General features: G+C 43.7%; 1 protein-coding gene across 5 annotated transcripts in view; it reads left to right on the top strand.

The window, feature by feature from the left end:
* KDM2B (lysine demethylase 2B) overlaps positions 1 to 24,899 on the top strand; it is a 111,436-nt gene that overhangs the window by 29,855 nt on the left and 56,682 nt on the right. For 4 of the 5 annotated variants that reach the window (XM_085075482.1, XM_085075481.1, XM_085075480.1 and 1 more), the window contains 4 exons: positions 1,233 to 1,339; positions 9,959 to 10,052; positions 10,936 to 11,089; positions 21,307 to 21,422. In XM_085075482.1, the coding sequence (XP_084931608.1) occupies positions 1,233 to 1,339; positions 9,959 to 10,052; positions 10,936 to 11,089; positions 21,307 to 21,422 (471 nt within the window). Of the gene's footprint in view, positions 1 to 1,232; positions 1,340 to 6,500; positions 6,639 to 9,958; positions 10,053 to 10,935; positions 11,090 to 21,306; positions 21,423 to 24,899 lie in introns of those variants that run through there. The other variant, XM_085075484.1, reaches the window with a different exon arrangement.

Raw genomic sequence — 24,899 nt, 5'->3', positions numbered from 1 at the left:
TTCCATTTATCTCTGAAATGTAGCCATGTGTGCTGTGCTAGCATGTAGTTGGGTGTGCAGCTACAGCTCTATGATGGTTTGTTTTCAGACACTTTGCCTGATTTCTAAGTCCTTTCCTAGTTACAGCAGCAGTTTTTTCCGCTGGGGACATCTCTTGCCTAAGAAGACAATATAAACACCACACTTGTGCCTGAACAGGTCAAAAATAGATGGCAGCTCTAATTGCTGATTTGTAGAAGTAATGCTTAACTAGACTTTTGTGTTCTGTTACACGCAGATCACAGATTGAATGTTAAACACATATTTAGAAGTTCATTCAGACTTTTGCTGTCATTCAAATATTTAGCGGGCAATTTGAAGGTACTCTGGGGTGTTTCTGGTGTTCAACTGATCCCGGTTTTCCCCAACACATTGTGCTCAGCCAGCTTTTAAAACATCTGTGCAAATTTCCTGGGTGCTTAGAAATGAAAAACGCAGTTAGGTACCTGTTATCACATGTAAATGGTTATTTCATAGATGTTTAAAATGGCGTGAGTGCATGGTCGTTTGTAAAACCAGGAATATTTAGATTTCACTGAAAGAGAGATTTGCATTCCAAAGGGAGTAGAACAGAGGGATTTGTGGAGGTCCAGTACCTAAAGTCAGCTGCCATATATTTGTATAAGTGGTTCCCTTGAATTCTGCAGAGCTTTGAGCCCATGTAAGGCAGAAATACTTGATTTAGGTTCCCTGTTGTGTAAACTTTGGGTTGCAATATCAGAATGTGGGAATTATTTCAGAATCAGAGCAGTAACCAAGCTTTGTTTTCACATACAATTGTGATATTCATAGAATCGGTCCTATTTCCTCCTTGAAATGGAAGATATTAGAATAGTATAATCCCTTTTATGTTTGCATTTTAATGTTCATAAATGCAATTTCTAGGCTGTTGGTTACAAAAATGCATTTGAACACAGACAGAATACAAGAGGAGGTGCTCACAGGTGCCCATGAGACTGAATTTGCACCTGGGTAAATTGACTATAAAACTCTCCTTACTCTGGGTTGCAAAGGGCTCAGTCGTGGTGATGAAATACTGCACCTTAACAAGTTGGGTGCATAGGACTTTTGCTGAACAGCAAGGCTCTCCCTGTCTGTGAGCATCTGCTGCTGTCACTGGAGGAGTTTTAACCAACAAGAATATGTTCTACCATGTGTTCAGGAACTAACAGTTGGTTTTGCTGGTATTTCAGGTGGACTTAGTCGACTGGGTGGACAATATGTGGCCACAGCACTTGAAGGAGAGACAGACAGATGCTACCAATGCTATTTCAGAGATGAAATACCCCAAAGTGAAAAAGTAAGTCTTTAAAAAGCTCTACTCTTGACTGCCTTAAGTCCTTTTACACTTTGCTGAATATGGTCTTTAATCAAATCTCTTTGAAAAGTGCATATTTATTTTTCAGTTTTGAGCAACTCTGTTTTGAAAGTGGCAGATTGACCTTATGTAGTAAATTCTCTGAAAGTGCTGCCCAAAGAAATCACTTTACATCACAGAGATATGTCACACAGTGTAGTCAAAGTCCTGATGTAGGCTGGGCTCAGATCCTTCACAGGTTCTAAACTGCTAATGACAGAAGTTATAAGCTGAGAAATGTTTTGTGAAATGAGTTTCAAGTCCATTTCTAATAGGTGTGTGTGACTTCCCAGAAACTCTGTCACTACCTTCCTGCCAATTTACATTTCTGTTCACTTTTTCAAGAGCAAGGTCAAATATTGGACTGACTTTGCAGGCTCAGGACCCGCTCAGGGCAGGTTTGAGACAACACAAGAGCAGTCTGTCCTGGTTCTGCCTATCTCAGCTCTAGTTTTCGGCCAAGCATAGGCTCACCTCACTGTTTCTTCTGCTTTAATGTCTTCCTTGAAAGTTTTAATGTGATGATTGGAAAAAAGAACTATTTGGGGGCTTCAAAATGTGCACTGCAAGTTTCATGGGCATGAGTACAGCTGAGATAGGGGTTCCTTTAGTGATGTAATGACCTGTATGGCTGACAAACACTGGGTAATCCTGGAAGCCCTTCATTGCTGTTTCTGTTTTATTGGCCAGACTGAATGCTGGCAGCATCCCAGGCTCTGCTGTTGAACCGACCTCTGGTGTTCTGCAAATCACTCAGAACTCCTTCCAAACTGTAAAATAGATTGGTACTAACAGAAACAAAGGAGTGTGCAGTCAGGAAGTGATATGTAGCATTCACTCTTGTTTTGTGAAAATAAACATTTTGGAAGGTAAAGGTCTCCATAAAAGAAGAGGATCTGTGACAGGCATTGGGGGGATATGATCAGCACCACTGGTTTCAGTGGAAGCTAAAGATACTCCTACATTTTAAAAGGAGCAAACAGCTCATTAGGGTAACTGGATGTGGATTGGAGTGCCCCATGCATTTGGAAATGTAAATGACCTGCCTGAGGTCACACAATAAACCAGTGGCAGAGCAGCACTTGCTTTCCAAGTGGTTAGTCAGCTAAATAATATTATTTATAATTTGCTAGAGCTAAGAAACTGAATCATGATTCAGGGCCTAAGGATTCATGGATGGTACAAGGTAAGAAGCAAAGAAAACAATTCTTTTCCTAGAACAGGCACACTCCAGATGCTGAAAAAGATGTAGCAAGTAAACAGAGCAAGGCAGAGTTGCTTTGAAGGATAAGGTAGCAACATGACTAACAGGATTTAGCAGAAAAAGCAGAGTATATGCTTGCAGTTCACTACTTGCATCATGAAATGCCAGATGGTAGGTTTCAAAGGGATTTTAGAGACGTAACAATTCAACAGATTTTGACATGGAGTTTTTCCCATTTTTGGAGGGTGGCCTTGTGGAAAGGCAGGAGATGCTTCATGAAGAAGCAGACATGAAGCCATGGAGGTTGCTGTCACTGGCAAAGGGAAGGTGGAGGTTGACAGCTTGATAAACTAGTAGATGTGATAGGTACAGGGAAGCTAAACACTGAAACACTGTGAGTGCTTGAAATGTGACAATAGAGTTTGATGTTGGGAAAAAGAGTTACCAGGCATGAGTGTTAAAGGCGAGGGTGATGCAGCTGGAGTGATGAGGATGTTGCTTGTGAGTGTCATCTCACAGAAAGACTAGAGAAGGATGATTTACAGCACTGTTGGCACAAAACCCTCATCAGTCTGAATAAGCCACAAAGATAAAACCAGTAATAAACAGTGACAGTCTGTGAGCACAAGAGAAGCTGTACCAGATCAGGACAAAGATCTGTAGCTCTAAGTAACCTGTCTGCTGTTGGGTGCTGGCATTGATGCCCTGGGAGGACTGTCAGAACAGTGTGAGCATAAAATGATGCTGCTCCTAAAATTTATCTTCTGGACTTCAACTGTCTACAGTCCAGGCTGGGGCTGTCCTGAGGCAGAAGTGGTTTCTGTGTGCTCAGTGACTCTCAAGAGATTGCTCTCCCATGAATTTGTCCAGTTTAAAGATGAACTCCTCAAGAGATTTGCTTTCTCCATCTTTGGGAATTCAGCTTGACCCTTTCCTGTAGAAATACCGGTCCCAGCTATTGCTGTGAGTATCCAGAGGGTTTAAGCCCATTTTAAGGAAATCATGTTCAGTTGTGGAGCCACAAGTCAGTGCTGTCACTTGTTTCACACCGCCCATTCTCTTACGTGAATCGTCAATATTCATATGCTTTATTAATGACTGTTGTTGCTCAGAAATGGGATTGATCCATTCCATTCTTGTTCTTAGCATTCCCATAATTCTGAGAGTTTGCAGTATGCCATCCCCACCATTAACGTGTTCCCTACAAACAAAAAGCACTCCAGCGAGAGCGCTGCAGTTTCGCAGACACAGATGGCATTACCAGACACAAATGTCTGTCTTGGCTCCTGCACGTCGAGTTCCGTGCTGGGAGTGAAGTTAGAGAACGCTCCATCTGCTGCTTCGGTTACCAGGAGCACCACGCGCGCTGGAGACCACCCTGCCTCGCACTTGGACTTGCACCATTAACTTCTTCAAAAAATTCTGGGTATCAAGTTATTTTTCTGTCTGTAGGTAAATGGCTGCTTACCTCACAGGAGCTTTAGAGGACTGAATTAAGCTGGGAAATAGTTTGTGTCCCCTGCTTCACATCTCAGGATGTAAGTTCCTGAGAAAAGCCTCACAGACATGGATGAGAGTGGGAAGATGCTGTGTAACCAAGAGACAGCAGAAAAAGGCAGTGCTGTTGTAACATCAGCTTTAGGGACAGAAGCTTGTTATATCACCATAACCATTTTCAGGTAGCTGAAAGCAAGCTCAGATTTAGATTTCTGTTTAAATTCATCCAGAACTAAAGCAATCTGGGTTCAGCTGAGCCAACAAAACAAAAAAGTACTAATTTGATTTCTCATTTATCAAAAGAGAGAGCCCTGCTGAAAATATTATCCTCTTTATTAGGTTTTGTGTTTGTAGCCTTGCAAGATTATTTGCAGTGCAGTGGCAGTGAAATAGCTCCTGTTCAGGACATGAAATAGTAACAGGCACTTCTAAGAACTTGGTAATATTAGTACTCTGGAACAAATAAAAACTAAAGCTTTAGTCACTGCAACATCGTTTTTACTTTCAAAATTCTTCATCTTACTTGAAATATCTAAGCACTGCTGTAATAGGTCTCTATATTACTGCTGTCCTTCAGTTAAGGATGGGGTATCTTATGTGAAATGTCTACCTGTTCACAAAAGAATGCTGCTCTGTTAGCATGTCCTCAGCCCTATTCTCCCTCTCCCAGGCTGTTGTTCAGCCATCCATTCCTTTCTATTCATTCCTTTACTAAGTAGGGATGGATTTAAACAGATGCTAAAATGCTCTGCTGAGCTGTGGTCTAATTAGAAGCTGAGGGTGTGCCTTTGGAGACAGGGACTCGAGGGAGCTCGCAGGTCCCACAAGGCAACCTGGCACTGGTTTGTGCATGTGAGAGACTTGTATGTGCTTTGTATGCCATTTGTGAATTGCTTTTGATACAAAACCTCTGTAAGTACAATTTAGTACAAAAACGTAGACCAATAAGTGAGAGCTCTTGTTACGACTTTCAAGCTTGCAAATAAGTAAAATGTGATGTCTTCAGGTCCATCCATGAGTCTCAAATCCTCCTTTGGGTAGAGCTTGGAGGACTTGCAGCGTCACATATGTAACTCAAATAACCACCAGTGTTTACAACAGTTTGTGATGAGCCTGGAGCTGAACAGCCTCGTCACAGGATGGAGAAGCAAGTTGTGCTCTCACAGACATCAAACTGCTGTTCCAGGGGCAGACAGGCCTGCCTTGCAGTGAGTTGGCAGCTTGGTTCAGTTCATTGTGGTGGCAGGCACCTCTTCAGATATTTAAGCTTCCAATCAGAAAAAAAAACCAGTCCTCTTCCTTCTTAAAAGTTCAGAGGTTCCAGCAAAATCTGGAATGTCAATCAGGGGTCCCTGTGGTCCCCACTCGTGGCAGCGGCACACTCGGATGTGAGCCCACCCCACGCACTCTTGGTGTTCCACCTGGACTGGGACCGGGCAAGGGTGGGACGAGGGAAGTGTCGCTTGCTTTGGTCCCAGGGTGGTCTGAGAATATGATTTGCAGTCGCTTCACAAACTCCCCGGTGCATGGCAGAAAACTGGCTTCTCTTATCTGGGGTGTTGTTTCTGTGTGTGACTGACTCGGACCGTAACCCCCTCGGGGCAGGAGCTGGGCGTTTCATGTGCGTTTGAAGTGCCCGGTGCGCGCACGGGGTGTGGTGACCACAGTGTGCGACGATTTGGTTTGTTTTCCTGGGGCTAGGAGCTCTCGGTACTGCTCGGTACCGCTCCCCAGGAGGGGACCGGGGCGAAGGTTGGTCCCGGCAGGGCACGGGCACAAGGCCCGCTCCGGCCCGCTCTGAGCGGCCTTCGACGGGCAGGGCTGGCCGGGCGGCCCCGGGTGGGTGCTAGGGGACCCTTCGAGAGCGGGGAGCTGGGGTTCATGCTCGTGGAAAGCCGAGTCCATCACCGCGGGGGCAGCCGGGGCGCATCCCCGAGGGGCAGCCGGGCCCTCCCCGCAGAGCGGAGCCGGTCGCTGCCCGCTGAGGCGGGGGTGGGGGCGGCAGCCGGGCCGGTGCCTCCCGGGTGACAACGGCTTCTTTTGTCTTGCGGCGCAATTTGTGGCTTCCAGTTGCACGGGCCCCAGTGTGGGAGCGCTGTCGGTGCGGGCCGAGGCGCCCCGAGGTAGCTATTGTTCCCGCTGTCTCCTGGCAGCCCCGCTCCCGGGCCCGGCAGAAGGGCCCCCGCGGTGCCGGGATGCTGCCGGGGGCTGCTCTCCCCCGACACCCGGAGCGTCGCTCCCGCCCGGGGATGGGGAGCGAGGCCCGCGCCTTTCCCCGCGCTGGCACTTGCAGTTGGCTCATGGGTCTGTGGTATTCGGTTTCAGGCTCAGGGATTTCAACCAGCCGGCGCTGCTCCTGGGAGGAAGGAAGAGTGAGCTATACTTTTCTCATTGGCCCGAACAAAAAACAGAAGCCTCTGCTGGGGTTTGGGAGTGGTTTATGGGCTGAGCTCAGTGGCAGGGGAGCCCTCGCAATGCCAGAGGGAATAGAGCCGTATGGTGCGCGGTGCCTATTGCGGGAGAGAAGGAGCTGAGCTCAGGGTAATGCTGCTGCCTGTGCGTCCGCTCGCGTCTCGCCGGGCCCATGTGCATGAACGCTGCCGCTGCCTGCCCTGCCCGGCGCTGCCTTCGCATCCCGGCGCGGCTCTCGCTGTCTTTGTTTCTCTGTTTGCTTGCGGGTTTGTAGCGATGCGTGGCGAGTGCATTGTGGGTTTTGCCTGGGAGTGTGGGCTCTGCGCTGGTTTATGGAGCGGTGTCTGTGTTGTTCCTGTGTTCCCATCTCGCCGTGTTTGCTTAGTGGTTTAGATTCATTTGTATCATCTCCCTCTCTTTTTTTTGGATCTCTGTGCTTGTTCTCCCTCGTGAGTTTGCAGGTTACTCCATATTTCTTCGCATCATTTCTCTAACAAATTTCCCCAGATGTTTGGGGTTTTTTTTTTGGGGGGGGGGAGTGGGGGTGGGAGGGGGAAGTTCCTCTTTCCCCCACATCACAAATCCTTCCTCCAAGATAACAATACATTAACTCGACAAATTTCAGCCTTGTGGAGAACACAAACCAAACTCTTCAATCGGGAAGGGAAGCTCCCCCACAACAGATTACAAGCAGCTGCATGTTTTAAAACCCTGACTGAGGCTGTGCAGGGAAATAAAGTGGAGTGTGCAGGGGTTGGATGTGGTAGCAGTTGTGAAAATACTCAGTTTGGGGTATCTTTTTGCGTCGCCTGTGTTTTCAGGGTGTAACTTTGGTCAGGTTGTCTTCCCATGCCTGAGGTGGGATTGTGTTCCTATAACCACTGTACCTGCCCTGGCCCAGAGCGCTGTGGCCACAGCACACAGTGGGATGTAGTTCCTAGATTTCTTTCAACATGGATGCTGTGTTATGCCTTTCTTTTTCCCCCTCTTCTTTTTTTTTTTTTCCCCACTGTTGTTATGGAAAACCCTGAAAAGTTGAGTCGTTCCCCAAATTAGCAGCTGTTGGTGATGAGAAGCCGCTGGCTGAGGCTGGAGCCGAGCTGTGCCTGAGATTAGCTGTGGCATGGAGTGTGCTGGGACCATGTGACTGCGGTGTACATTGGAAGAGGAAGCTGTAGAGGTCAATGCAAAGGCATTGTGCCAGACTCTGGCAACCAGGGAGAGAGCTGGATGGCGGAAGATCCTCCTGCAGGCTCCTGAGCCGGCCGGGAGCTGTTGGGTTTGGACAAAAGCAGGCCTGGGAGATTAACAACAGAAATTAAGGCATGGCTTGTTTGTGGATGGAAAGAAAAACAGTTTATTTTCCAAATGCTTTGCAGGTTTTTATTAATCACCATGTGTGACTCTTTCAGTAAAACCACCTTTATTGGAGTGGAAATTGTGTTTAGAGGAGTTTCAAGAAAACAGAAGGAAAATGGGGAAAAACAAGGAAAAGAATACCAGCTTCGGTGTTTTCTCACCAAACTAAATTTTAAGCACTTTGATTTGACAGGATTCAATCCTGTTATTTCCTCTCTGAACATAAACAGTTTGACTGCTTCAGGTTTAGATTATTGACTACTGAGGAATAGCTAAAACCATCTAGTGCTCAGGCCATGTTTGCTCTTCCAGAATATCTTAATTAAGTGGGTGATTGTTGGTAGGTAGCACTGTCTAGAAAAATTTTGTCAGTGTGATGTATTTTATATCTGACCTTTTGGAAACTGAAAATAATTGACTCCGTAAGGATTTGAATTTTTTACTTCAAAACAACATGAACCTCTAATATTCAGCACTGCTTACAAGCTGAGAATTTCCATGCTGATTTTTTTTTTTCTTAATGAGCAATAATTATTCAATCTGTGACTTTTTGCAGTTTGGCTGGAAGAAAGGCAACTTCCTTTCTGGGCTTCTTTTATTGTTTTTAAATTCTATCTGACTTGTAATCAACAACATCTTGGTAGAGAAAACATAAAAGGAGAAATTGAAAAAAAAGTGTTTGGGAGGGAAGGACTCATATTTTGAAATGGAGCATATTGAGAGTGTAGACAGCTTCTTGGCTAGCTGTGATTTTTGAAGCATCTGAAATACCCCAGGGGCAGCAAAAGCTTCTTCCTGCTTCTGAAGGATTAAAAAAAAAATTTTAAAAATTCCAGAGTGGGCAAGAGGGGAGACGTGTAATTGCACAAGGAGAGGTTTTAATTGTGAGATGAAGGCGCAGGACCTTTTTTGAAGCCCATAAATTGACTGTCTTCATGACAGCATTGCGTATCATTCTGTCAACTCCGGCTCGGGATGTGGTTGCTAGGCAGCGGCTCTTATGGACCCAGAGTGGCTCTGATTTGCCAGCCTTCTGCAGACACATGGTAAGGTCCTTCCCAGCCTATCATCTACAGGGACTTCCGCACGCCGGCTGCATACTGCTGAGCTTCTCCTACCTGAATGTGAGCAGAAAAAGACACACTTAAATCAAACCTTTTTTCCTTTTTCTTTTTTTCTTTTTTTTTCTTTTTTTTTTTTTTTTTCCCACAAATCCCCTTCCGGTAATGTTTCCATAACTCCCCTTAAAAGCCAAACCAAACCAAACCAAACCAAACCAAAAAAAAAAAAAAAAAAGCCATGAAACGGAGACCGGAACAAGGAAAAGAGGTTAGTGGGTTAAGTGGTGTGTGTTTCCTGCGTTTGCAAAGGTGCCTACAGTGAGGAGGGCGGCTGTGATTCAGCCATTAGTTACAGATGGTGGCTGCAGGCTGGAGATTCCTGCAGCCAGACCACAGCTCTTGTGTCTTTTCCAGCAATGCAGACTTTAAACTGCTCAAAACCTGTGTCAAAACGGCATAAAAAATAGTGGATTTGATACTTAGTGTGGCTGCCAGCTGGGTCCTTTATGTATTTTGATGCAGAATGCCTAGAAATGTGAACAAAAAGGAGTTAGTTTGCCAAATGAGGTTTCTGTCCCCTAATCCTTGCAAAAATGACATGAGTGGCAAGTAGGTAAAGAACGTTCAGGAGGATTTATAAGCAAATTAGATTTTTCAAAACTTTGAAGCAATTTGTGTACAACTTCTGGTGAAGGTTGTGTCTCTGGAACGGTGAAGGAGAGCATTAAACAGATCACCCCAGGGACTGGCAGTGGCATAAGAAATATTTCTGAACAGCCTAACTTTTAATGTTTTTCCATTTTTAACTCTGAAAGCTTTCGTTCCTCTTGTATGAACAGCAAACTCAGACATGGAGATACACATTTTTCAGCCAAAACCTCGTTATCTTCATGAGACAAATCCCTGTACTGTAAATGCGGAAACTTAATTGGTAGAAGCAGCATTGCACACGCAGTTAACCTCTGCAAATTAAGATGTGAAAAATACTGTTTCAGACTGATTCATTTTTGTCCTTCACTCTTTTTGCAGGTACTGTTTGATGAGTGTGAAAGGATGCTTCACTGATTTTCATATTGATTTTGGTGGCACTTCAGTGTGGTATCACGTTTTCCGTGGGGGGAAGGTAGGTGAAACCTTTTTTTGATTTTTTTTTTTTTTTTTTTTTCTCTGTGCCTCTTATGGAGGGGAGGGGTTGTTTTCTATTTTTTTCCTCTCTCTGTCTCTCTGTCTTTTCTTGAGGGGATCAGCCAGTGATCACACTGCTTCAGCAGCTTTGTTGATATACACAGAGTTTGCTGAACTAGAGGGACACCACTCACCGTTATGAAACAAACAAGTGATTTATTTGAAATACCAAATGTGTTATTTGCTGGTGGTGGTGCTTTTAGGCTTGCTGCTGCTGTGTGGTCCAGAAGTGTCTTGCAGTGAGATGTGGCTGTGTGTACCCTTGTTGGGTCAGAGTGCCCTCACAACTCTCCTTCTGTAGCTAAAGCTTCTGTTCTTTTTAGAGATTTCATGTTCCTTTGGTGGGCGCAGGGCATAATAAGCCAGAACTGAAACATTTAACAATACAGAAGCCTTAAAATGCAAAACATGTATAGCTATATTGACATCTTTCCTGGTTTAGGATGTTTTTCCCAGTTGTAATATGGACAGTGTATGGTGGGAACTGAAATCGATCAATGGTACAGATTCTGTTCTTCTCTGTAGTCCATCACAGTTGTACTGTACCAACACACTGTTTGGAACTGCAGGTAAACCACAGGCAGCTTCTGAGTAAGATGTTTCTGGAAGAGAGATGACAAGTGACAGCTATCCAGCCACTTCCAGCACGTGGGCTAATTGCTGCTGCTGTCTGTGTGTGCCTCTGTGCACAGCACCTGGAAAATGAGTGTTTCATGCAGAAAGCAGCTCATTTGTCTAACATATGATAGCCTTGGTGGAATCTCTCAGCTCGCTCTTTTTGTTGACTGTTAGTAATAGCTAAATCTTCATTTTGTTTTTAGATCTTCTGGCTGATTCCACCTACTCTGCAGAATCTAGAACTTTATGAAGAATGGGTTCTCTCAGGAAAGCAAAGTGATATCTTTCTGGGAGACAGGGTGGAACGGTGCCAAAGAATTGAGCTGAAACAAGGCTATACATTCTTCATTCCTTCAGGTATCCTTGTTAACTAACCTTTTGGAGTGACTGGGATTGTGTTTTACTAACAGTTCTCTGTAAAACAGTTCTTTACACTTAAACTCCATACTGACCCCTTTATTTGCTGGGACTCAGAAGAAAGGACAGGGACTAAATGTGCTTCATTTTCCAGAAATTAAGACTGATGGAAAATGTTCTGTCAGGAAGTGTGCAGTGATCACTTGTACTGTACTGGGAGAAAGGAGAGAGGAGTTGGGCCTCTGGAGCTGTCAGTTCACCACTTCTCATCAGAGCTGCCCTGACTGTTGCTGTTAGCTTTCTGGGAAAGACAGTTTTCTCTTCCTGTGATCTCTTGTGGCAGGTTTCACCTGCAGTTCAAACTTGCATATTTGCCTCTATCTGTAGCCAGAAGTGTGTCTTGCATCCCTGGTGGAACTCAAGAGAGATTCCAGTCCATGGAAGAGCAGGTGCTATGCTCCCTCAGGGTTGCAGCTTGGGGAAGCAACTTCATTGTTATGACTCTTCAGAATTTCTGCTGATGGAGATGGTGCTGAATCTGGACATCTTCCAGCAGCCACACTCAGTTTTACACTGCTGCCCACCTCAGTAGCAGTGTTGCATGATCCAGGCTCATCTTGCAAAGACACCAAATAGTTGCTGCTTTGAAGGCTGATGCTTCAGCCCTGTCTGCTCCTGCCTATATTGAATTAAGGATGGTGGAATGTGTAACAGTCCTCATTTAAGATGGTATCAGACTCTGCTTTCCATGACTTTTAGGGCCATAAGTTTGTTTATAATAATTTAACACATTGCCTCTGTTGGATCTTACCAGGGAGATAAAAAGAGGTAGACTTTCTACCTGACAGCAAAACAGGCTGGTAGTTTTTCAGCTCTGGAATTAATTACTTTGTGGGGATAGGATTATTATTTTTTAACTCTAGAGACAGAGAGAATGCAGGTCATGCAGAGACAGCGACAATGTTCTTCTCAGCTGGGGAGTGTTGTTAGGATCAGCTGAAGGCCACAAATGTGCACATTTCTAAGTATGTGGTAAGAATCAGCCTCGGAGGTGACAGGCAAAGTGTCTTTGAGGGTGGAGGAGTTAATCCGTTAAAGGAATTAGATCTTCCCTTGAAGCAGGTCAGAATGTGCTGTTACTGTTTGAACTGAGTGTTTGAGTGAGGCTGTGCTGTTTGCTTAGATCCCATTACTGCATCTTCTATTTGTCGCCATCCTCCTGTGAAAAGCCTCCTAAAGCAAGACTTTCTGTGTGTCAGTTTAGTCATGTTCAGCAGCTGGAACACTGCAGGTTGTGGGAACTTGGACAGGACACAGCTGTAACATGGTGGCTGACACAAAGTGATTCCAAATGGGTTTTTGACTAGTTTCTGTTTTCTTAGGAAAGCCCCAAGTACAGAAATGCCAATACCTCAGACATTTTAGGCTCCATGCCAAATTTGAAAGGCATTTATGAATAATTTCTCTGTAAGCACCTCATAGATCCAAGGGTTTTTGCTCTGCTGTATTTTGTTTGGAAAACTTACTTGCAAATCTCTTATTTATGTGAAAGGGCATTATTTCTGTCTTTGTTTTAAGAGTATGGAAATGCCTAATTAAAGGCTGTTCCAGGTCAGTGAATTGAGCATAGCTGTGTAAAACAGGTCAATTCCTGTGACCTCTTTGTTCTGGTTTGTGCACATATCATGTTAGTTAATGTTTGAAAGTGGTTTTTATGTGCTTTAGAAGTGTTCTTAGTGTTTAGGTTCTGTTTATGGGTGTCTGTAAAACCAGCATGTCCTGTATTTTCAATTGAGCCTGATAAACCCTTGACCACTCTCAACTCATCCATGAGGAAATACCTTCTAATTACAAGTTTGGTCACAGAAAGTGTAAGGAATTAGTGTTCAGCTGGGCTGTGAATGGGGAGCATTTCAGCAAAGGACCTTTCCCATAAAATACCCTGCTCTGCTCCTGTTTTCAAGTAATTTTTGGGAGTAGTCCTAGAAATGATGTTATACCATAGCAGTGTGAGGTTGAAGTAGGTAGAGAAGACTGTAAGAAAAGGGAGGGAGTGAGATCACTGGCTCCTGGGAGATGGAAGGTTTGTCTGAGAACCTGGGATCAGCAGTAGATCCAGTAAATCCCCGAAAGTACAAACCACCTGGACAAGAATGGGGATCATTCCTACAGAAGGCATAATTACAGTGCTCGACAGGGCCTCAGGGTATTTTCCTCTCCATCACTGCCATCATCCTTTCAGGATTAAGTTTAAAGCAGTAGATTTCTACTGGTGTTTGTAACCCTGCAGGGCACTGAGACTGCTATCTGAGCTGTGGTATCAAGGAGGAATTGAGCCCAATACTGTCAGCACAGTGAGTTGTTATGGGCCAAGGTGCACTTTGCAGCATTTTCGGAGCTCCTCCTAAATATGGGGAGGGGGAAAGGAAGCTGGGATTCTGAGGGATACTCGTGTAGGAGCCCAGATGGACCCTGGTGACCCTATAGGGCTGCTCCACACAAGTGATGCACCAAATTCTCATCTCCAATTTTACTGGTTCCCACTGTTGAGTCGAGGATGATAACTCTGCTAAAGTCTGCGGTAAAATGATAAAATCAACTAGGAGCCCGGCCTTTTCCATTAATGTGATGGATGTCAGCATAATTGTTGATTGAGAAATACACACATTGTGCCAGTTCTGAGGTTTATGGCCAGATTAGATTCAAGATGTTAGACCAGCTGAAGATTCAAGAGGGGAGGAAGCCATAACTGCTACCAGTGTCAGGGAATGATTTTTTAATTTCGTTCTGTAGAAATATAACTGTTGTTTTCTCAGGATGGGAGTGATCTTGTCCTTATGCGGGAAAAGTGCCCCAGGATATTTGCACTTGTATGTTACCATGGGTAAAGTTTAATATGTAAAGTTTTCATGTGGTGAACGTTCACTACAGATGAAATTTGGTCAAGGTAACACATCTCACTCTGGGATAGTGCACGGAGATGCTGCCTATGTGATTCATGCCAGATAGAAGGGAAGTTCTTTACAGAGTGGCCTTCTCTTCAGGTGGAAACTCTGATCATCCAGAAGAGAAAAAGCACCATTTCAGTGCTCACTTATTGTCTCGGTAGGGAAACAACAAAATTTTACCTGTCACAGTCAAATCTAGAGCTTGTCCAGTACTGTTTTTACTGTAGATTTTTCTGCACCATATGATGACTTTTCAGGGGGGATGTTTGAAGTGTTTGAAGTCCGTTGTAGTGATGTTATGGAGAAGTAGTTAAGGTATCTCCCATCACTGTGCTGGGACACACAGAAAGTATTTGGGCAGCATCCCTCAGGTTTCTACAGCTCAGGATTTCTGTAGGCACAGAAATGTTTTTGTCTTCTACAAGCCACTTGCTCTTTACATCCTGACTGTTCCTCTGCAGACTTTTTGAAATACTGCTCACTAAGTTAATGCCAGTTAGCCAGGCTTTTAATATCTTCAGTGCTTGTCCTTTTACAAGTATTTTTCTCCTTTTACTACATAGCTTCACTGGAACCTTCCTCTCTCAATCTCTTGCCCTTCACCATCACTCCAGTCTTTATTCTCTGTCTTTTACTTCTCTCCTCGCACTTCTTTTCTCAAGTGGTGCATACTTTATGCATCCATTTCCCTCTCTCTTGGTCTCTGGACACCACATTAGTTTCTCTCATGTCCTCCTAAATATCACTCTTGTTACCTAAACCCAAGCTCAAAACTAAGCACAGACAAAAATTCATCCTTTTTTCAATCTACTTGCTCTTTTAAGTCTTAGTCTTGCTGAATATGGAGTTTTGATTTTGAATGATGGATCTGTGACATGGATATTGTCTTTCTCCTCCTGCCTGTTGTCCTCTACAAGCAAGATTTTGCCATAATTTGAAATATGTTAAACTTGTTTGCTTTTCTCTCAATTTCCTGCCAGGCCTCTCTTTCAAAAAATGACCTTTTCTTTTATGCATGTGTATATATGTCTGGTGCAGACTCTTGTTCTTCAAATTCAGGGGAGTCTGCACATGTGAAATTGGTGCATATAAAAGCAGCCAGCTTGTAGTATCTTGTGGAAAATTTGTCTTGCAGTGTTTTTGCCTGTTAAAGTTGTAAAGTCAGAGTGTAATCAGTGCATGTCTTGAAAAGGTGAGCTCAAGCCAGTTCTGGATTGTCACTGATGTTGTCTGCCATAATATGGATAAACTTGGATTTTCTTCTTTTTTTGTGAAGATCAGTTTTAGTGAGCTTCAAGGTACTTGCCACACTTACTGTGGACCCAAGTTGATTCCAGGGTTTGCAGTGTGATTGGTCTCAGAATGTTTGCAAACATCCTGGTTTGAGTTCCTTTGGGAGGAGATGGCTGATGCTACTAAGCGTTGCTCTGATCATCCTCTTTCTGACAGCTTTTTTTCTGAGCCTCTGTCACTGGCCAGAGACAGTGGGCTCATGAGCAGCTGTGGGGCTTGGGTTTGGTCTTCTGATCTTACTGTAGGCTTTTCAAATCTGTGGCTTTAATGTGAGTCCATGGAAGATATGAGATGTTGGGCTGCCATTAGATATTGCAGAAGACCTCTGCAGTGCTGATTTATTCAACATTTCTATGATCAAAAGCCAGACAAGGTAACTTGCTGTCAACTGGGTGATGTTCCATTCTGGTTCTTCTTCAAACTTCTCCTCATGTTGCTGCATGCAATTTTATAACAGTTGTGTTTCACCTGGGAGTTGGCAGTGTTCCACTGAGGAGTAAGCTGTTTGTTTTACTTTATTTTTCTTATGTTCTCTATACTACACTTCAGGGCCTTTGGCATGGAAACATGCTATTAAAGTCTCTCTTAATTATTGTGGTAACCTGAGAGTGCTCCAGAGTTCTTGTCTCCAGTCAAATGCAGAAATAATGACCTTTCTCAGATGAATACTTTTGGGAAGGAGAGTAGACAGAAAGAGGTGTTCTATGTGGACTGTAGGCAGCTACTTGCAAGGATTCATAGTGTTTCAAATGCTTTCTCAGTGGTTATCAGTGGGATTTTGCCTATTAGGAGTGTGTGGTCTTAGGTCACCTCTGCTGTGCCAGTGAGAGTTTGATGGATTATTGTGTGATGGGGCCAGAAGGTGGCACATAGCCCTTACAGCAGGGAGAATGACAGGCTATTAAAATCTGGCTGGTACATTTTTTGCTGGGTGTTGTGCTAGGGCTGCAGAGCTGCCTGGCTATTTTTGGTTGCTGTTTAGCTTTTCCCATTCTGTGAGCTTCCACTGACATTAATGGAATCTCTGTGCCTGGAACGTCAGGGACCACAGGAAGAAGATTGGTGGAGAGGATCAAAGAGGAGAGGCTTTTTGCCTAGAGTGTCTGCTTTTGATGGAAGGTGACAGCATAATGTTGGATTTTTGGTTCTTACCCAATGCAGTGCTCTTCCTAATTCTTACAGATGGTTTAAGATTGATGTGTATTACTTGTACTACTGGGGCAAAATCAGTAAATTTTTAACTTAAAAAATGTAAACATGATCTTTCTTTGATAGATTTGGTTGTGGGCACTGCTATGATGCAGTCATCCTTCTTTGGAGATTTGCTGGCAGTGCCTACTCTCAGGTTATCTCTTTAGTCACTTTTTATTTTTGAGACATATATATTTCATCTTTTCCACTCCAAGTTGCTGTAGAATTGCAGAGTATGTGGCAACTTCTGTATCACAAAGCAAAATATTGGTTCAGTTACTAATGGAAACGGATGCACCATGGTTTTGGCTTGGAGCTTGTAGGCTGTTTGCCCCATAGCTTTATAAGTTAATATTCTTTTTCATTATTCTCAGATGGATGATTGCATCCTTGAGTAGGAATTTGCAGCCCACTGAAATCTTCTAACAAGTTTGCAATGTTTAATAATACTTGTTTTATAAAACTCAAAAGATAATGAGATCATATCTTTCTTTTAACTGCTCAGAAAAATGTTTGTTACTGTTAATTTTACCTTCTTGATTTACTAGAGATGATAACATCTAAATATTCAAGTGTATCTTAGGAGTGGTGGAATAATTCATAACTGTAAATCAGCTGAGAGCTTTTCTGAGTCTCCTGAATAGAATTCCTGCTCAGTGTTGGCTTGGCTTCATACACTAGGATTGTTTTGGGAAGGAAAAAGCACTTATCGATCGCCAGGAACTGAAATAAAAACCATCAACTTCAGAAAAACAGTAAGTGGATGGTGTTCTTGTTGAGGATTGACATGAGAGCTGTGAGCAGTGTCTGTGCAGTGTCTGTACTCCCAAATCCATTTATCCAATGTGGCTGAGCCTATCCTGGGCAGGAGTGGGCAGTGGCTGTGCCGGAGCTGCTCCAGCTGCCCAGGGAGGCTGGGCTGGTTCCACCTTCACTCTGACATCTCTGTGGTCAGCACAGGCTGGTTGGGAAGTGGTCACCCACGGGGAAGAGTTTTCTAGTTCATGACTGGTCTTTGAAGCCACACAGTCAATGCCTTTCTCTCATCTGTAGGATTTTATTGTAGCTTTAAGTAATATTTAACAGGTGCTTTTGTTTGTGGCTTTCGGACAAAAATTAATAATGTCTTATTCCACTGACCTTTGACTTTGTCAGCCCTTATTCCAGTTGTTCTGATATAACTCCAGTGGTTTTTTTTAGCATTAAGGAGGAAATTTAATTTGTGGCATTTTTCTGTTTTTGAGACAATTACCAAGAGGTGAGGCGTTATCTCCTGTCTTGCACTAAGCCACGAAGTACAGAGGGTTGTGCAGCAGTAGCAAGGTTTGTGTAAGCGGCACAAAGCAGTTGCTGAGGAGAGAACTGATGAACTCTCTCCAGAGGTGTTGGTATTGGAGGCTGTGTGACAAGGTTGTGCTGTGAGATCTGGAAGTGAGACACACAGGAACAGACATGGAAGGCTGTTCAGCACAGGGGACATGATCTAAAATGTCAACAGATCTGTAAATTCATCCAGCAAAAAGTAATGGTATAGGTGAAGGTGAGGCAGGGGTGTGGCAGATGATATTAAAGCAAACCCTTTAGCTGTCCTTTTGCCTTAAACGTACATGCAGCACCTCCTGTTCTGGAGGTTTGTATTCCCCTTTAAAAACCTTGGTAATTGGGAAGCTGAGAAGATGGGTGTTCTTGTTTACAAATGGTCACAATGAACATTCATCCTCCTCAGTTTATTTCTGAGTCGTGCTGTAGCTAAGCTGTGGGAATGGATTGAATGTGCCATCCAAGCTTCTCTGTTCTCAGAGCTCATTTCCACAATACATTACCCTGATGGAAACTGTTTCCTGTTTTCTGCTCATCTCTCTTTCCTCCTACTTCTACTTTTCTGGTGCTGACCTCCAGTTTTTCTCTGTACACAGCCTGGTTAATATTAGAACAAGAGATTTTAATGTTGGGTTTTTTTTTCCTCTGTAACATTTGTGCCAGTCTTCGTGTGATTTTGTACCTTGTCATTTCTCCCATCTTTTTTGTCTAACCTTGCCCATTCTGTCCTGTGTCCCTGGAATCCACCTCTTGGTGCTTGTGTCTCTGCAGTTTCAATTATGCACGTACGTTCCTCAGGCAAGTGGAAGCTATTTTGGGATGCAGTGTGACTGAAATGCTGCACAGCTGAGTGGCCAAAATCTATTTTATGCGCAGGTGACTCCTCTGACAGGGCTGTGTCCTGCAGAGGGGCTGAGCTTGATGCTGCCTGTGGGAGCACATGAGCTGCTGGAGATGTGGGATTCCCCAGGACTGAGCTGTGTGCCCAGCTCAGCACTTCAGCACTGAGGGAATGGTACCCACGTGCATCATCCATACCCATCTCTGAGCTATGCCTGGAAATCATTCCTGCCTTGGTAGGGGTAGGAACTTCAATTCCCAGGACTTTTTTACATGGTGACTTTGTTGCTTGGTCTCTCATTCATTTTATTTTTCCCAACCCCGAACAACAAAGAACAATTGCATTGATGGGATTTAATTTTATTGATTATTAAATGAAGGGATATCTCCTTTTAACTTTTCAAATAGGACAATAGTCAGTTCAGTTACTGCTTTTAGCTAAGTTGTAAATATTTGATAACAGATTGTATTTTAAGTGATGTTGATAATTTTTTTAAAATAACAGCTCCAATAAGGTTGGACATTGACACCTGTGCTGAGAGAACTGCAGTGGGAAGTGGTGTTGAGGACTCCTCAGTGTTCTGCTGGTAACTGCCTGGTTCTGAGCTGTCTTCTGCCACCACTCAGTAAAATGTGGCTGTGAAAGTCATTTCACTTTTTCAAGTTTCAGTTTGTTCATCTCTAAACCTGACAATTAAGGTGGATTGTCATGCAAACCAACCCTGTGTTTCAGCACCTAGCCAATGAGTTGGCATTGGAGACCCCCTGTTGCTTCAGCACATGGTTTCCATTCTTTCCCACAAACACAGAAATCTTTGTTTACCTGGTGGAAGCAGTGGCCCCAGCTTCCTTGACCTTGGATCTGTTTTCCTTCCCAAAGACTAGGATGAAGATCATTTATTTTTCTAGTAGTTTGCTCTTAGTACAGACTGATGTATTTCATGTGAGGTGCTGAATTACTTCAGCTGTGAAGTATTTATAGTGTTGATATGTGTAGTTGCCACCCTACCCTTACCTGAAAAAAAAAATCCTTGCTAGTTGGTTGTTCTTCATTTGGAAGTGATAAACAGGCTGGATCACTGTAACTGAAATTATCCTGACCAGAGAAGGAAAGATGGAATAATTCTGAGAGCTGCCAGAGCCATGAGCCACCCGCTGGCTTTATATGCATCACATTTAGTGTGTGGAGTCAGGCCTGTAAATTGACTGAAGCCCTGGAACAGGTTGCCCAGAGGGGCTGTGGAGTCTCCAGTCTCAGGAGATACTGAGGAGCCATCTGGACACAGTTCTGTGCAGCTGGCTCTGGGTCGTCCTGCTTGAGCAGCAGGTTGGACCTCCAGAGGTCCTTTCCAACCTCTACTACTCTGTGATTCTGAAATTCAGAAAAATGTATCCAGAGTGATGGGCGCGTGTTTCCAGGGAGAAAATTCTGGTGCTGATTTCTTTTGCTTCCTATCACTCTCCTACCAACATGCCCTTAAATGAGAGCCCCAGTCCTGCCATCTGCTGTGGCTCAAGGACTTCTCAGAGAGAGCTCTGCAGGCCTTTGTGGCCGAAAGATTGTTGTGGAGGAGCACTTTTGTGGCTGCTGGCTGGAAAACCCTCCAGGCTGAATGGCATTTTCCTGCTCCCTCACTGATCTGGAAGTGAAGGAAAGCTGCCACAGCTTTAATGGAAAGTACTGCACAGTCAGGAGAAAATTGACTGCCCCCCATGTTGCTTTGCTGTCTGCTGGTTTATAAATGGTAATGCTTTTCATTAAAAAAGAAGGGGAAAAAAAAGTGTCAGGTCTCTGTGGGTCCCAGATCATTAGCAGGATCAATTCCTTTTTCACTGCAGAGATCAGAGGCTACAGTCTTGCATAGCCAGAGCTTCAGCTCCTGACAGACCAAGCAAACAATGCAGAGGCAGAAGAGCTGGTGTATGGCTGCCTGAATTGCTGTGCCTGGATTTTCGTTGTGATAGAAGATTCTTTGGAACCTGTGAAATTAATTCAGTCCCTTGCAGGATTGGGTCAGAACAGTCTCATCAGCTCCAGTACTAGAAATGTTAAATCCCTTAACTTGAAGCTTGCAGTGAAAACAATTTCTCGGTTACTTCAGGAAGTTGATCATAGGAGATGAAACTTTCACCTCTGAAGGAGGGCTGGTAATAATTTGCAGTCTTTTACATCTGAAGGTGTGCGTTTTGGTGCTGGTGTGAAGTAAGTTTGGTGTGCCTCAGTCCAGTTCTACAGCCCTTGCCCACCACCCCTGCTGACAGGGTTTGCAGCCATGCTGGATGTGCCAGTCTGAGAACCAAGTGTATGGAACAGACTGAATTTACTTCTTAGTCATGGATGTGGTTGAGTCATAAACTTGCGTGTGCTCAGTAAACACTGTAACTGTTCGGTGAATAAATAGAAGAACTGATTTACAGAAGGTTGTAAGACTGCACGTCACAAGGTGCCCTTCTGCTATGACTAGTCCTGAAGCATGGCTGTGAGCATCCTATTTAACCTTTCACTGCTTTAACCTCTCATCCCCTGCACAGTGGGATTCAGGGGGTTGTTAAAATTTGATTGTAAATTGCTCTGTAATGCTACGTAGCATGAGGCATTCTCAGTTCTTTGCTTTCCCTCTCTAGGGTGGATACACGCGGTTTATACTCCAGTAGATTCTCTGGTGTTTGGTGGAAATATCCTGCATAGCTTTAATGTTCCCATGCAGCTTCGCATCTATGAAATTGAGGACAGAACAAGGGTAAGGATACTTGATTCTCTTTTTAACTGAGCAGTTCTTTGTGACTATGATCTGTCATAGTCTCTCCTTCGTATTCCCTTCTGACAAACAGCAACTGACGGGATCTCCATGTCAGAGTCGTTGAAACAAGAGGTAAACATGAAGTAATGAGACTTTCAAATGTTGGTTATTTTTAGTGGGATTTACTCATCTGCTTCGCACAGATGTGTCCCTTCTGTGTCTTTTGTCTGCCTGTTAAACTTTCATAAAACACATTCCCTACTGCACAAAAGCATACTGCACTTTACAGACCTTTGTACCAGTATTTCTGGTAACTCCCTGCTTATCACCTCCCTGTGCACACCTCGGATGGATACCTGAGCATGGAGAACTGATGGCACTGGGCTGGTTCTGCTGCCCACAGCTGAACTGGCAAAGCTGTGCACAAGTTGAGTATGAAATGACATCTTCTGTAATTGGCAGTCACTACAATGATACCAATGATACCATGGATCAATTGTATCAATGATACAATTTCTTGGATCAGAGAGTCCAGGATGGGACATTAATCTGAGCATTGTGATGTTCATCTGGCTGTAGCACCTACCTGAGGGAAAGGCTGGAGAAGTTACTGTGCCACCTCTTTGTTGGGAGTGACAATTTTATCCTTGGTTAATAAACAGGGCAGGGCACCTACTCATCACATCCTTTGAGTTTCATAAAGCTGCAGGATCTGAAGGAAGTGACACTGTTTTAGTAGACTGTTAAATAAGCTATGCAAGGCTATCATGGCATTCTGACCTAAAAATGAACCAGAGGGATGTGCAATCCAGATGGGAACTGTTTTGGAGGCCTCACTCTTGAGACAGTGCTGGCAAACCACTGGCACAGGTGCCAACTCTGGTGTTAATGGAGGGTTGGGCTGGCAAAATGGCAGGAAATAGCAATTCTTCTTAACTAAAAAGTCTTAAAATGTTGTGTTGCGGGCATCAGTACAGCTCACTGTCATTCACCTCTTCAAGAGGACACAATTCTTGCTCCAAGTTGGCTTTTACCCCAAATTGCTTTCTTTGTAGTCAGAGTGCATAGGCCTGAAGCAAATACAAATCATTTTGAAGTATATCTCTGACTCAGTGGGAGGAAGGGTGTTCTCCCCCCAGCCTCCCTGGCTTCCCAGTGGGTACAAGGTCTGGTAATCTTCACATGGCAAAACATTGGTGGGAGCAGTTGGTTTCCTGGAGTGACTTTAATGAAGAGAAGGAATATTAAGCAGAAAAATGAATTCTTAGTGGAAGAGAAATGAAGACAAAAGCTGAAATTTAGGGGAATTAGAACAGAGGGAATGTGGCAGAGAGCAGAAGTAGAGGTAGAGACCAGAGTGGATTCAGCCTGGCTTTGGATCGGTGAGTGTCAAGTGTCTTGAGAAAGTGTAAAGGGTCTTGGAGAGGACAGTTACAGTGACAGAAGCAGGAAGGGCCTCACTGTGGCCTGGCAGAGGTGCTGGGCACAAGAAGGTTTCCAGAATGACTGTAAATAAGAACCAGCAATACATGCTGGGAATACACTGCAGGGGTGCAGCAGAGGGTGTGTTGTTGTTGGGAAGGATGTTTGCACAGGCAGTTCACATGGTGAATGGAGAAGGGGAAACTGGGAGGAAGGATCGATGCCAGGAATGAGTTATTTCCATTGATGTGTTTGGGGAAGATGGGAAGGAAACACTCTATTTTCCTTAAATTGTAGAAAAACTGACATTTTGTTCACACAGGACTTGAGCAACCCCAGATCACACACCTTGTGTTGTCACTGCTCAGTCGTGCTTCATGTCAGGCCCTTCTCCTTGGGAAGCTGGGTGCAGCTTTTGATTTTCTAAGCTTTTTATGCCAGCAGGCAAAACTCCTTGCAGCAGTCAAATATTTTGGTATCTTTTAGGAACTTACCAGCCAGTTACACTGAAATGCCTTTTAAAATTTACTGATGCTGTGAGGAGGTTCTGGCAGTTGGGTATCTGCATCATGAAAAATGTCCTGTCATCACTTGTTGGGAAAGAGATACTGCAACATTTGGAAGTCCCAAATCAAACCTTTGTTCTTGTCACTTTTTGTTTAATTTTTCTTTGAAGTCTATATAGTTCTTTTATCATTTTCCTTGCAAAAATACTGGAGTGCCTTAAAACAGACCAATAAAAGCCAACAGCCCAGAATATCCACGAATTCACAGAAGCAATTTCAGCACTTGGATGTTGCTGTGTGCTGGCAATGTGTTACGCACAGTCTGTACCTGTGCTCACAAACTTGTGCTCGTGGGCAGATGTATAAAATCAGAACTGTGTGAATAGTTGAATAGGAAGAATTTCTGGACAGAACCAAAATAGAAGCCGTGCAACTAAGTCATACAGAAGTTTGATAAAAGGCAGGAAAATCAATACAGTGATTTAGAAATAATAATACCCCCCACCCCCCAACCTAAAAATATCATTCAGGAATCTTGAAGGGGAAATGGTTTCAAAACAGGGTTCTTGTGTGTACTACATTATTTGCTTCATATGTCAATCAAATTTTGTAATTTCTTTGTTGAAATAATTCCATTCATACACTGCCTGGTCTGGCAGACTCAGTACAGTGTAGTTCACCCAAATTTGCCAGTGTGAACATACTGCAAATGAGTTTCTCATCAGTATTGATCTTTCCATTGTGTATGGCACAGAAGTAAATTACATGATGTGATTGACAAAGTAATTTGCCACACTCAAATCAAAGTGTAATACAGGTGTGCTTCCCCTCTTCATTTTGCACAGAGCAATTTTATGGAGGTTTCACTGTGTTTAAACCTGCTATGTAATGTTTAATCATCTTTGATTGCTGATATTCAAAGTCATTTTTATGCTAGGTGTAGTTGTTATTGTCTTAGCAGCTCAGACAAGAATAAATACAGGGTTGAAATGGTAATGCTGATTTACAGCCTGATAAAATTGCCTAGTTTATATACTTGTCATGCTTATTCTAGCTTAATTCCTCATACCCCTGGGAGACTTTTTAAGAGGGTTGTAGCCATTTAAAAATAGTTTTAAGGAGTAATAAAAAACATGTCTATTGTTGGAAACAGCTCCTAATGTGCAATTGAGGTAAACAAATATACTCCAGCCTCACAGTTCGTAGAGACTCTCATTTTGCAGCCTGGCTTTCCTGGAGGCCAATTAACAGCCAGTCAAACAGGCCAAGCTGTTTAGCTCTCTGCAAGCCCAGCTTGAGGAACTGCAGAGCAGGGTGCCATGCAGAGATTCATCATTTGGCATTGGGGTGGTACAGCTCTGTCGTACCGAAGAGGAAGAAATTCTCAATTGATCTAAATTAAACTGCCTTAAAATATTTGAGCCTGGGTAGGAACAAGGGCTTTCCAAATATATACGTAAGGTGGTCACTCACAGATGATGGTGTTTGCTATTCACTTGGTTTTCTGGAATGCAAGATAACATTTTAAGTGGCTAGACTAATTATTTTG

This window comes from Lichenostomus cassidix, chromosome 15, assembly GCF_008360975.1.
Source record: "Lichenostomus cassidix isolate B80296 chromosome 15, HeHo_3.0, whole genome shotgun sequence".
Classification (NCBI taxonomy): domain Eukaryota; kingdom Metazoa; phylum Chordata; class Aves; order Passeriformes; family Meliphagidae; genus Lichenostomus; species Lichenostomus cassidix.
The sequence above is the reverse complement of the archived record's forward strand: the minus strand, read 5'-3'. Positions and strand labels throughout refer to the sequence as shown.